The sequence below is a fragment of the Malurus melanocephalus genome, unplaced genomic scaffold, assembly GCF_030028575.1.
Source record: "Malurus melanocephalus ecotype Western Australia unplaced genomic scaffold, MMel_1.1 scaffold_780, whole genome shotgun sequence".
NCBI classification, from domain to species: domain Eukaryota; kingdom Metazoa; phylum Chordata; class Aves; order Passeriformes; family Maluridae; genus Malurus; species Malurus melanocephalus.
In genome coordinates, this window is record NW_026624012.1 from 2,164 (window position 1) to 14,535 (window position 12,372).

The 12,372-nt window shown below is 52.2% G+C and overlaps 1 protein-coding gene across 1 annotated transcript; it reads right to left on the bottom strand.

Moving 5' to 3' along the window:
• Positions 1 to 12,369, bottom strand: RNF19B (ring finger protein 19B; the record flags this gene model as incomplete). The annotated part of the gene is made up of 9 exons (XM_057385085.1): positions 1 to 588; positions 1,256 to 1,387; positions 2,351 to 2,558; positions 2,703 to 2,843; positions 3,327 to 3,441; positions 3,907 to 4,069; positions 4,473 to 4,617; positions 7,064 to 7,269; positions 12,014 to 12,369. Coding segments are annotated over 9 exons (1,959 nt in total), but the record flags the coding sequence as incomplete, so codon positions are not given.
• Positions 12,370 to 12,372: the final 3 nt, after the last annotated feature.

The window sequence follows — 12,372 nt, forward strand, 5'->3', positions numbered from 1 at the left end:
TTTGTCACGTAAGAAACAGCGACTCCCCCGAGGTGAAACGGGGCTGGAGGATGGCAAATAAAAGCCAAATAGGGCCACAGCCCCAGGACAGCAGGTCACACTCTGGCCTCGATGCATTCCAGCTGGACCATCTCGTCCAGCCGGCAGCCCTCGGCTTGGGCACAGTGGCTCAGGTGGGCACTTGGGCTCTCGGCACCTCTGTTTCGGGGGGTTTGTGGGCASCCTGCTGCAGTCTGACACTGGGGGGACTCGCACTCGTCCGAGGTAATGTCCGGCACGTCGTCCGACTGGCTGTCCGAGCTCTCCAGGTCGCTGCGGATGCTCTCGGGCTGGGCCAGGGTGATGTCCCATGTTTGGCTGGCAATGCAGTCCTTTTGCTCACAGCTTTGGTGTCTGCACGTCTGCTCCTGCTCACCGCCGCCTTCCTCATCCTCCTCCTCCTCTTCCTCTTCCTCCTCCTCCTCCTCCTCGTTCTCTGCCATCTGGGTGTGGACGTGCAGGGAGTCCTCTGTGCTGCTGCCGCTGGTCAGTTGGTAGTGGCTGGGTTTGGCTTCGATGTCCACCTGGATCTCCATGTTATTGCACTCCCTGCAGAGACAAGCACCTCACCTTACTGGGAGCAGCTACTGGGATCAACTGGGCACTTCCCATGGCTGTGCTGGGAGGGTCACAGCTCCCAAGTGAGAGGAAGATGCTGCTCATCACCCCCTGAGCCCTGGGGAACAGCAGCACTCGCAGCTCTCCTTGACTCCTCCTAATAAAGCCAAGCTCATCCTCAGGCTGAGCTGGAAAAGCTCCAGAGATCCCTCAAAACTCCAGCACAGCCCCTGAGGGTGCTGGGCTGCAGATCCCCCCTCCCCAGCCTCCACACCACACACATGGAGCTGCAGGGAGAGGACAGAGCAGAGGGGYCAGGGYRGGTGGTGACAGCACCAAAAGGTGACYCAGGAGCTGGTTTGGTGGCCATTKYCCTCAGGAAGCTTCCAGGGAAGTYCAGGGAGTGRGATGGGGACAGGGCAAAACACCAGCACAACCCCTGAGGGTGCTGGGCTGCAGATYCCCCCTCCCCAGCCTYCACACCAYRCACRGAGGCTGCTCCCAAATTGTCCCCAGCCCTCCTCCTTTTCCAGGAGAAGGATGGATCCTCTTGCTGGTTACAGGAGAGCAGCCTGGAGCAAACACAGCCATCCACAGAGCGTGGATTTTTCCAGGACACCACCACCAATGCTCTTCTCAGCATTGCCCGTCCTCCTACCTGTCCTGGGGGTTGTAGGAGCTGATGATGGAACCAGCCATGGCTCGAGTGCTGGCGTTGTCACTGATGGCCCCCAAACTGACCGAATCTTTGGGGAAAATCTCCTTCTGGACATCTGCCTGCACTTCCAGCCTGCAGGAGAGATAAGGATTCCTCAGAAACACCCCTGAGGAGCATCTACCAGTCATGTTCCTCACAGGAAATCAAGAATCCCTGCGAGCTGGCACGGCTCAGCATGACAGCAGTTTAACCCCAGCGCTTGCTCTCGCTCAGTCTCATTTTTGGCTCCGTTTAAGGCAAATCCATTCTGTTTTCCATGACGAAGGTAAAGCGGTGTTTACGCCCATGACTCACACAATTCCTGTGAAGAGCTGATTTGCACGGATCTCGCAGCGAGCCGTGATTACAGCCCGGCTGTCGGATCAACACGTGGCTCTGATTACCCAGAGAACTGACTCACACAACGACTTGGGAGGAAAACTGTGGTGCAAGCTCCTGATTCSGAGAGCCACGGGTGCCTGCTGCAGGCTGCTGCAGAACAGGAAGCATCAAAGCCTCCAGGTGGRAGAAGARGGCTGGAACAGCTTTAGGCAGGACRTGCAGGAGCTCTGTGCTGTTCCAAATTCACCCAAAGTGTCAGCTCTGTGGTCTCAAGGAACTCAGTAGGGATTTGTCCTCCTCACAAGGACCAGGCTGGCACTGGCTCCAGGAACAGAATCGTGGAATGGTTTGGGTTGGAAAGGACCTTAAAGATCATCTGGTTCCAACCTTCCATGGGCAGGGACACTTTGATGCTCAGAGCCCCAGACAAGCTGGCCTTGGAACACCTCCAAGGATGGGGACCCCAAACCTCTCTGGGCAATCTGTGCCAGTGCCTCACCACCCTGGGTGGCTCCAGATCATCCTGGATGATCTCCTAGACCTSGTTATTCTCAACAAACCAAGATTAAAAACATCACAACACAGATAAAAATACCACAACACAACYCCTAGACCACGGCAGCTTCACTCACACTCCTGCAAAGCTGCCCAAAATAAACCCACTCAACCCCCAGAGGCCTTGRGAACCTCTGTGCTTTTCCCAGGTCCAGTTACCTGCTGTACTTGCCCTTGCTCCCCGAGAGGACTCCCCCRCTCAGGGTGCCCCCGGACAGGGCGGCGAAGCTGGCGGTCTCGCTGTAGTTGCCCTGCATGACGCTGAGCCCATCAGTGGGGCTGCCACTGGTGCTCAGCACGCTGGTCAGCCCCTCAATGCTGCTCTCTCCAATGCTGGGGTTCTTCAGGGCTCTCCAGGCATCGGCCACTGCRGGGAGGAGAGCACACACGGGGTGGGATCGGCAGCGGGAGCGCTCGGCTGCGATGTCTCGGATTTGGGAGACATCAAAACCCCCGACCGTTTAATTTTAAAAGCATTTTGCTTCACCACCTCCCCTCCTCCAATTATTACCTGTGATGGGTCCATCATCTTCATCAAACTCGATTTTCACGCCCTTTCCATTGGCTGTGCTGACCCCGCAGCCGCCGCCCCGGCACAGCGAGATTGGCACAACTCCGTAGACGTAGGCCAGCATGATGGGGACCCCAATTCCTGGAGAGGGGGATGAGCTGGGTTAACAGGAGCTTAAGGATGTGTTGGGCAGGCAGAAATGATTTTTAGGGACTCTCTCAGTTGTGTTTTTGCTGCTTTTAAAGGTCCCAAAGCTTATGAGTTTTGGTTCAGAGTTTTGCAGACAGAGGGGAGGAGCCCTTTGTGCTGAGTGAGGGAACCCCAAGAGCATTGAACCCCCAAACCCTGAGTCACCAAACCATGGCAGAAGACAGATCTGAGTGTCACGGACTCCACGAGGGGCTGTGGCACAKGCAGCTGCTGCTGGGCTGGCTCTGGGACAGCTTGAGCACTTCAGGATGTGCAGCCTGGGTGTGAGACACAGCATTGTGCCCAAATCCACCCACAAACCCAACCCCACTCTGCCAACTGCCCTCTGGCCACCCAACCATGGCACTGGGCTGGGCTACCTGCTTCCCTCAGGGGCTACTGGGCCAGCAGAAGGGACAGGGCTGACCCACTTACCAACACTGACAGCAGCAATGACTGGGGAGGCAATGACAGACAGGGTGACCCCACCGGTGATGGCCAAGTTCCTCTTGTGCTTGGAGGTTTTCTTCCCCTCATACCTGCTGTGGATCTGATGGGAGAAAAAGTGTGAGGTGAGCCCAGACACCCAGAGGACATGAAAATGTGATTTTACAGCCTTGCCAGCTGCATGAACCCCTGAAAAACCTCRTTTTGAGCACTGATCTCCTCACAGACCAGACCTGGTAGGAGGTTTRAGGAAAAGAAGCAGCCACAAGTGCAGTGCTGATGGGTCATTTCTCCCCACTGTCCCTCAGAGCCCAAGATCACAGGATGAGCTCAAAAGCGTGCTCCTGGCTCAAGGCAGAGGCACAAAAWAAAAWKCAAAATGCATTTRGGAGGTCTTGAGCCTACCAGGGCTATCAGCCACCACCTTCACTCTGCCCACACAAAGCCCAGGAGATAAGAGAAGTTTTAATAAACTGAATTTTGGTTCTGTGGCAAGACCCACCCTTGCTATCAGCTCTAAATTTCCAGCACAGAGATCAGCCCAAACCCTTCTGCCCCCCTCACTCACCTTCCTCCCAACATAGACAGGGATGCCAATGACCATGGCAGGAATGGCAATGCCAGCGATGAGGGAAATGCCGACAGGAGCTCCGATCAACGTGCCCAGCTGCCAGAGAATCTTCTTTTTACGACTCCATGGCTTTTTTCCCCAGAATGTACAGCCAGAGGGGCTTCATGGAAGGAGAAAACAATTATATTAACATGCCAGCAATTCCTAGATGTTCCTGACAACCCCAAATTCAACTTGCACACGAATAAAAGCCAAAACTCAGGAAGCAAGCAGACAACACAAATAAGTTTTCTATCTTTTCTCCCCCAAAAGGTGAATATCACACTACTGGGTCCATGTTTGATATCCAATACACCAAGAGCTCTGAAAAGCAATTGCATCAGAAGCTTTTTTCAGTGTGAGAAGAGCATCTGAATGTAAAGTGGGAACAGAGTTCGCCTCTGAACAGAAACAATAAAACTTCACCGGCTGATTGCTGAAACAGGAGGGTGAAAGTCCAGCACGGGCAGCGAACTCCTCCTCTCTCTCCTCCTGAGAGAGGCACGTGCTGCTGCCCTGCTCACCTGAGGTAATGCAGATCCGAGATCTCCTTCATGCAGAGCCAGCAGAACTCRCAGCCGCACACGGCGCACGTCATGTGGTTGCAGCTGCCGTCGTTCATCTTGATGATGTAAGCGCTGCAGCGCGGGCACGGCTTGATGTCATCGGCTGTGGGGAGGAAACACGGGGATCAGTCTCTGTCAGAGTGAAGAATCACCCAGGGGAACCTTGTTACAGACTGAAATTCTTGTTTTCTGGGCAGCAGAACACCTCTGCAGCTCATTGTTGCAGTTTAGAAAGAGCCTGTCATGAGAGGACCCTGTGTCGTGTGTCAAATTGTGACAAAACACGGGGTTCAGTCAGAATCTTTGCTGTGAGAGTGAAGAATCACCCAGGGGAACTTCATTACAGACTGAAATCCTCGTTCTCTGGGCAGCAGAACACATTTGCAGCTCATTGTTGCAGTTTAGAAAGAGCCTGCCATGATTTAGAAAGAGTCCTGTCATGAGAGGACCCTGTGTCGTGTGTCAAATTGTGACAAAACACGGGGTTCAGTCAGAATCTTTGCTGTGAGAGTGAAGAATCACCCAGGGGAACTTCATTACAGACTGAAATCCTCGTTCTCTGGGCAGCAGAACACATTTGCAGCTCATTGTTGCAGTTTAGAAAGAGCCTGCCATGATTTAGAAAGAGTCCTGTCATGACAGGACCCAGTGTCATGTGTCAAATTGTGATGAAACACGGGGTTCAGTTGGGATCTCTGCTGTGAGATTGAAGATTCACCCAAGGGAACCTCATTATGGATCAAAATCCTTGTTTCTCTGCAGCAAAACACCTTTGCAGCTCATTGTTGCAGTTTAGAAAGAGCCTGCTGTGATTGACAGGACTCTGTATTGTGTCAAACTGTGAATAAATAAATAGAACTCATCGGCACTGCCCAACCAGAAATGGAATCAGGTAAAAAAAGTTTGTAAACAGGTAGCCCCACAGAACAACCAATCAGTGTTTAACCCGAAAAAATTAAAGTATAAGAAGGCACAACTTTTAAAAATAAACAAAAATAAGGTTTTGTTGAAGCACTAAGAAATCCGTGTCCTTTATCCCCATTGTTATCACAAATGGCTACCCACAATAAAGAAAACAAATAAAAAAAAAAATATATATATAAATAAAAACACAAAAAACACATCCAACCACAGAGTGTCTTTATCTCAGAGGAGATAACACTGATGTGACAGACCCCCCCAACTGCAGGGACAGGGAACAAGAGCCACTTTCAAGAGCTTTTTCTAATCTTGAATGGGACGTATTCCAGAATTCCTGCTTAAACACGGGGAACAAGTCATACCTGCCCAGCACAAGGAGCCATTACCCAATTGCTCCACTGAGATGATTCACAGGCCAAGAACAACACAACAACTGGGAGAACAGGCACTGGAGAAACCCCAAACCCGGCCTTTAGGGGACTAAAGCTGCAGCTGTACACTAAGGGCACAGCAGGATAAGGGGTTTTCATCCCTTCYTTAACTCAGGAGTCATCTGATGGTGGTTATGCAATGGCTGTGCTGTGATTCGGGGCTCTGCCAGCCCCTGCCAAGCTCAGTGAGATGAAATCCAGCTGTGAGAGCCCGGCTCACACCTTATTAATCACCAGGCTGGATCCAGCACAGCGGGGTGGGGAGAAACCACCGTCTCAAAAAACCTCCCTTTCCGTGGCTAAGCGCCTTTCCTGGCAGGGATCTCTTTAACAGGATAGAAGAAGTCACACATTGGGTTTTTCTGCTGGTTTGGGCAGTATCTGTGCTGGCAGTTATTAGGGTTCTCTAAATTGGGGCATGGTGGACCTCAGCACATCACTAGGCCGCCCCAGAACCACCCACATCAGCTCCAGAATTAACATTTCAACTCCTCACACGGAAGGAAAAACAGGGTGCTTTGTTTGGGGGGAGGGCAGGGCTTTAAAAAATGGCCTCACTGCCCACTTCCAGAGTCAATAGAGTTATTTTTAAGGAACACAAACTCGGCAGCCACAGCAGCTCCTACCAGGCAGCGTAGGAGTCTGTGGGTTGGCATTTTTTTGGTACCTGGCATTAGCAACACCTAAGAGTGCACAGAGCAGACAGAGCTCCCTCAGCACACTCAGCTGTCTGTGAATGCAGCTCTTCACGACTGCACCAGGCAAAATTGAAGTTGAAATGTAAAAAAGTGACTGCTTGTTCAGGGTTTAGATCAGCAAAAAAGTGAGAACATCCAAGATCAAAAGAGCCACAAGCAGAGCTGGGGCGGATGAGGGGAGCTGCCGTGACACAAAAGGACCCAAAGCACATCTTCACCTACTGATCTGTTTGGTGCTGTTGGAAGAGAGCAGATGTGTTCTAACACACAGGAGGAGGGGAAATGACTCTGAGTTTCACAACTGCTGGGGAAACTCAGGGCACTGACTGAGGTTTGTGGGGCAGCGAGGTTTGTACAGAGGTGCCTCTTTCTCAACACAAACAACCAACCCAAAAATCACGCTGTGACTCTAAGGGCTGCCCTGTGCTGGGCAAGCAGTTGGAGCCGAACGAGTGTTTTCCAATTTGAGATATTTTATGAAAAATGGCCAAACCCATACCTGGCCCTGACTCCTGCCCGTAGCTGAGGCCCGAGGTGTGCTTGGTCCGTACACGCAGGGTCTGTGCCCGCTGCTGCCGGGCCATGTCGCACGTTTGGTTGGGGTGCCATATCTGCTTGCAGTGGTAGCAGAACTCGGTCTGGCAGCCGTCCCTCTCGCAGGTCAGCTTGGGGCAGCTGGCACAGCCGTAGGCGATCACCGCATACCTGTGGGAGGGAGATACAGGGAATTAAAACAGAGTTACCCAGTGAGATCCTTTCYTTCATTGGGGCTGTCCAACTCTAGCACCCACAGCCACCAGCCCACTCCCCCACCCCGTTCCTGATCACTGGTGCAGCAGCCTCCACGACAGACACATTCCTGTGCTGCTCTCCAGGCCTGCAGCTCAAACTGCAGAGCCTGAAATTAAGCGGTGCTAATTGGGTTACTCGGGGCAGGGACCTTTCATGCAGGCAGCTGGAGATCCTGAGTTCCCTCCTCAGTAAGTGCTGGCAGTTCTCACTGCCAACTCTCAAGGTTTGTCTGGCCCAGGGTGCCCAGCTAACTCTTTGCTGTTTCCTTCCAGGCTGCTCTTTCCAGGCACACACATCCCATCATTTCCTTAGCACAGAACTGTGGGTGGATGCTGTGTGGTCCAGTAGAAAAGCTGATGTTGTCCTGGACACTTCTATCAACTGAGTGATTCTAAAAARGAGGAATAATGGTTCCACGTGTAGCTGTGTCAAGAAGGGAGCTCCTGCTGATCTCCACAGAACTTCTTTTGCCAAAGAATGATGAAGAACAATGCCCTGCCTTGGGAACGAGCCAAAATTGGAGTAAAATAATTGACTGTGCCAGGTACAACCAGCTCACTTTGATAGCAGTGTGACTCTCCCAGAAGGAAGTGTCCTGTGTACACAGAAGTCCGAGCAGCATCACCAAGCACTGCTACAGAAATCTGACTGACAGGCACTGCCATGAGCAATTCCACAAGTGTCTCCCCAATCCTGCGACACCCAGATGGCAAAAGGGTATTTTTGTTGCTCACCCTCAGTATTTTTGTTAGYGGTCAGAAGAGAATAACTCCTGTTTAGGGTTTCATATTTAGGCTGGAGTTGTATTGCCTCTTCTTCTGGGAGGCAGCAGCGTGAGAACCGCTCAGTGTGTCATACCGCAATGATTCATATCCCGTGGGAGTTGGAGCGACTTCATCCTGCCGGGCTACGGCATCGTCGCCCGAGAAACAACATCTGAGGGCCGACTGCAGCCCTACCTGTGCATCCAGCAGGAGGACAGGCAGGAAAATCCCATCCCTGGAAGTGTTTAGAATAAYCTGGTCTGGTAGAAAATGTCCCAGCCCATRACTATATGAACRTAAMGTCCTTTCCAACCCAAACCACTCYGTGTTTCTATATGATAATTCCACAATGCAGTTGGCCCAGGGGGTTGAAAGGGACAAACTTCATTCCTGTGCACTTTGTCTTAGGAATATCCCATTAAATGTCCTCGTCCTGCCACTACCCTACAGCCTACCCTTGGCAAAACAGAAAAGAAAAGCTTCATTTGCCCAGCTGTGTTGTGACACTGCTATTTCAAACCATAACAGCAGGCTAGGAKAGCTCAGTGTAATATATTAAGCAACSCCACAYTCTAAATTAACTCCTCACTCAAAAYGTTGGGTTTTTTTAAACACTGAAGAAATTAAAATCATCAGCATTTATATTTTATCGCTGGAGCTGAAATGACAAATATCATGCACGAGCCCACAGCTGTGGGGAAAGAAGTTCCAGGACTGTCTATTGGGGGAGAAAAATAAAAACATCTCCACGTCAAGGTCAACTAGAAAGTGGGTTTTGAAGTGAATTGCTGAAGAATAAATGTGGCAGGATGTGGATGGACAGTGGTTCTCCTGTTCCACTGACCTCTGACACATTGCTGGCTCAAATTGCCATTTCCAAGCTCAATCTCAGTAGACAAATAGGGAAACTGAGTTCTCCTCCCTGAGTTTTCCCCACAAAACAAAGAGAGTGTCTTCCTGAGACCCCAGGAATCGCACAGCTCTGCTTCCAGCCCCCTGCTCGGATGGCCACGAGTTTCCTCCRTCCCTCCTCCTGCCCATTCACAGATCTCAGCCCACACAGCTCCGTTTTCTTTAAAGGTTCTGTCATTCTCCCAAGCTTTTGGGGAGGCTGCAGTGTGACGAACACTAGACAGCAATACCACCTGATTGTAGCAAGGGGAATAAAAAAAAACAAAGCTGCAAACACAGAAAATGATTTGTTTTGAGATTGATGGCGCATCAATTGACCATGGTTTCCATGGTAACACGCACTGGTGTTGTGTTGTCCTCCTCCTCCTCATTCTGGGCAGCACAGSCAGGCTCTTTCATTTAGGAAATGCTGCAGGATGCGAGGAAGGCACAGGATGGATATTGCAGGGTCGGGGATGTCACAGCCCTGCAGCCCTTTGATGCCACCACCTCGGCGGGGGTGACACCCAAGGCCAYACCCCAGCCCTGCACACCTCCGCGGTGGTGGAAATTACAGAACTTTTCACTTTTTTTTTTGTAAATTGAGAGGGGTTTGGTCGCCTTTGTCTAGGGGGAGGGGAATTTAAGTTTCTCTGAAAAGACAGGGTGAGGTCTGATGAGCGGAACACCGACAGATTGGGAGGAGCCAGAAGATACAGAGGAGATAAACAAACATTAACAGACATCACCCCCTGGTGAGGCCRGAGACACCTGGTCTGGGAAAAGATCGATAAGAGAACCAAAGAATGGGGACCGAATTAGCATCGAAGGGATCAATAACCAACAGGAAATCGAATACTAAGCACTGTGTAATTTTAGACAAACCAACGTGAATTTCTTTTGGGGTTTTGGTGTATAAAAACGTGAAGAGTCTGGTAAAGAACCAGGTGTGATGAAAGGATTTTCACTGCATRTGYGGATGAAATAATTTCTATTGCACATCCTGGCCAGAATAAAGCAATGCCTTGATTCTCTGACACTGAAAAGWTGTTGGAGAGTTCCGGTTTGGGTGACAGCGGTGGGTGACATTCAGTGCCAAGCATCACTCTGCCGTGCCCCCATCCCGTACTCCGGTACTACTACAGCGGGGAAAGCCCGCTGTAAATAATTCATACCCTGATTTTACATAAGCACAGCCACACAAGCTCTGCCGGGAAGAATGAATAGGGTGATTAATTCCTCTCCCTGCCGGAGGGCTGATTCCAACAGCCTTTGTTYGAGCAGCTACAGACACACCAGCGGCAGCGCTGGTCCACCAGAGCCATCTCCAACATCTCCAACAGCCCCGGGGTCGCTCCTTGCTACGAGGAGGATGCCAGCACCTCATGCTGCTCATTGACTAACCAGGGAGGAGGATTTAGCTCAAAAAGCCGCGTGTGGCCCCAAATCTACCAGAGGAAGGGATCAGGCTCAGGCTGGGGTTGCTGTCACAGAGGCAACGCCCTCCGGGCCGTGCTGGAGCTGGCTCCTTCCAAGCAGCCTGCCTGGGTGACGTCGCTGTTTGTACACCTTCTCCTGGGCACAGATAACATCACAACAGTCAGGGAGCTGAGATTGGGTGAGCAGGAACTGGATTTGCTCTAGCTGGTTACCGGCAGAGGCTTTCCTTCCCTGGAAGCACAGCCTGCTCTATCTCCCCGATCTGATCCCTAAGCGCTGCCCGAAATATCAAGATCTTGCGCTCGATTTGGATTCAGAAAGGAGCAAAGGTGGTGTTTGCTGTTAACTTCACCCTCTGAGGGAACCAGCCTTCACACAGGATGCTCAAGAGGCCGTGAAATGGGTAACCCGAGCCAGGTTCACCGATTTGCATAGRATGCCTATTACAAGGCTCTGATTAAATCTTCACAATCCTCCCACCACCTTTTCCATTCCGACTACTAGGTCAAACTTTCCTTTCATGTTCTTGCTACCCAGAATTGCCATCCAAGCTGAGCTGTAGCTCAACTTCACAGCACTTCTCTTAAGTTCCCCGACAAAGCCMTTTTCCAGGCAGGTCTGGCTCCTGGCCAAAATAGAAACCAAACAGAGTTCGTTTAAAAGAAAAGGGAAGAGAAAATGAAAGCAACACACTCATAACTACACAGTCATCAAGCTTGGCTGGGCTGGCTTCTGGACAGACAGACGTTTCCTCACTTGGGCAACGGACAGTGAGTCAACATCACTCCCCTCTGCCATGWATACACGTCCTCACTGGGAAAAAGTGACTGGTTACGGTTCCTTCTTCCCCACTACTGGAGGCTGCAGCGCTGTCCCCGGGGCTGACACTGAAACACGCAGCTGGGAAACTCCAAACTTCCCATTTGTACAGAAAAAAAAGGTTTCTGTTAAATTAGGGAAACGATGGCTCAGCTAAAACCCCCTTCAAGTCGTATCACTCCTACACRATTTATCTGTGTTTTCACAATGCCCAAGGTCAAATCGTGGTGCTTGAGAGAGATAATAGGGATAGATAGAATTAATTTTGGTACCCAAGGTCTATCAGTTGTCCTGAAAAGGCTGCAGATAAGCAAAGAACCCTTGCAGCGAGGGTTCTTCATGGGACAAAGTAGGACCAGAAGTGTATGAGCAGCAGCACCTCTCTGAGAGTGACTCCTTGTGCTRTCAGGGACGGACAGGACAGTGGGTGTCAGGGCCATCCCAGCTGGGATGCCATCCCCAGGACCTGCTGGGGACAGGCAGCATCCCACTGGGACAGTGTTCCCACCTCACCCAGCTGTCCCAGCACGTGTTGGGGACCGCCAGCATCCCTCCAGGGCGGGGATGTCCCTTCCCCGAGACATCCCAGGACACACAGGTGGGGCAGCACCCGAAGGAGACCGCAGCTTTTCCTCTGCCAAGCTGTCCCACGATGGAGCGGACAGGGGTTCCCCCTTCCCCAGGCTGTCCCAGGATGGAAAGGGCAGTCCCCCACCGCCACCCCGCSTGTCCCCAGCACTCACCCGCAGTCGGGAGCCGGGCACCAGCGGCAGTCGGGATCGGCGGCCAGGCAGCGGCGCAGCATGAACTCCTCGTACTTGGCGACGAGGTGCGGRGAGTCGCGGAGCAGGCGGCGGATGTCGGCGGGGTTGAGGCGCTCGCTGCACTCGGGGCAGCAGATGTTGACGCGGGACTCGGTGATCTCGATGCGCAGGTACTGCCGCAGGCAGGCCCCGCACGACCGGTGCGGGCACGACAGCAGCCGCGGCGCGTTCTCCGCCGGCTGCCGCACCAGGCACAGCGGGCATTCCAGCTCTTCCTCGCCCTCCGGGACCACCGGAGCCTCCTCGGGGGGCGGCGGCGGCGGTGGCGGCGGTGGCGG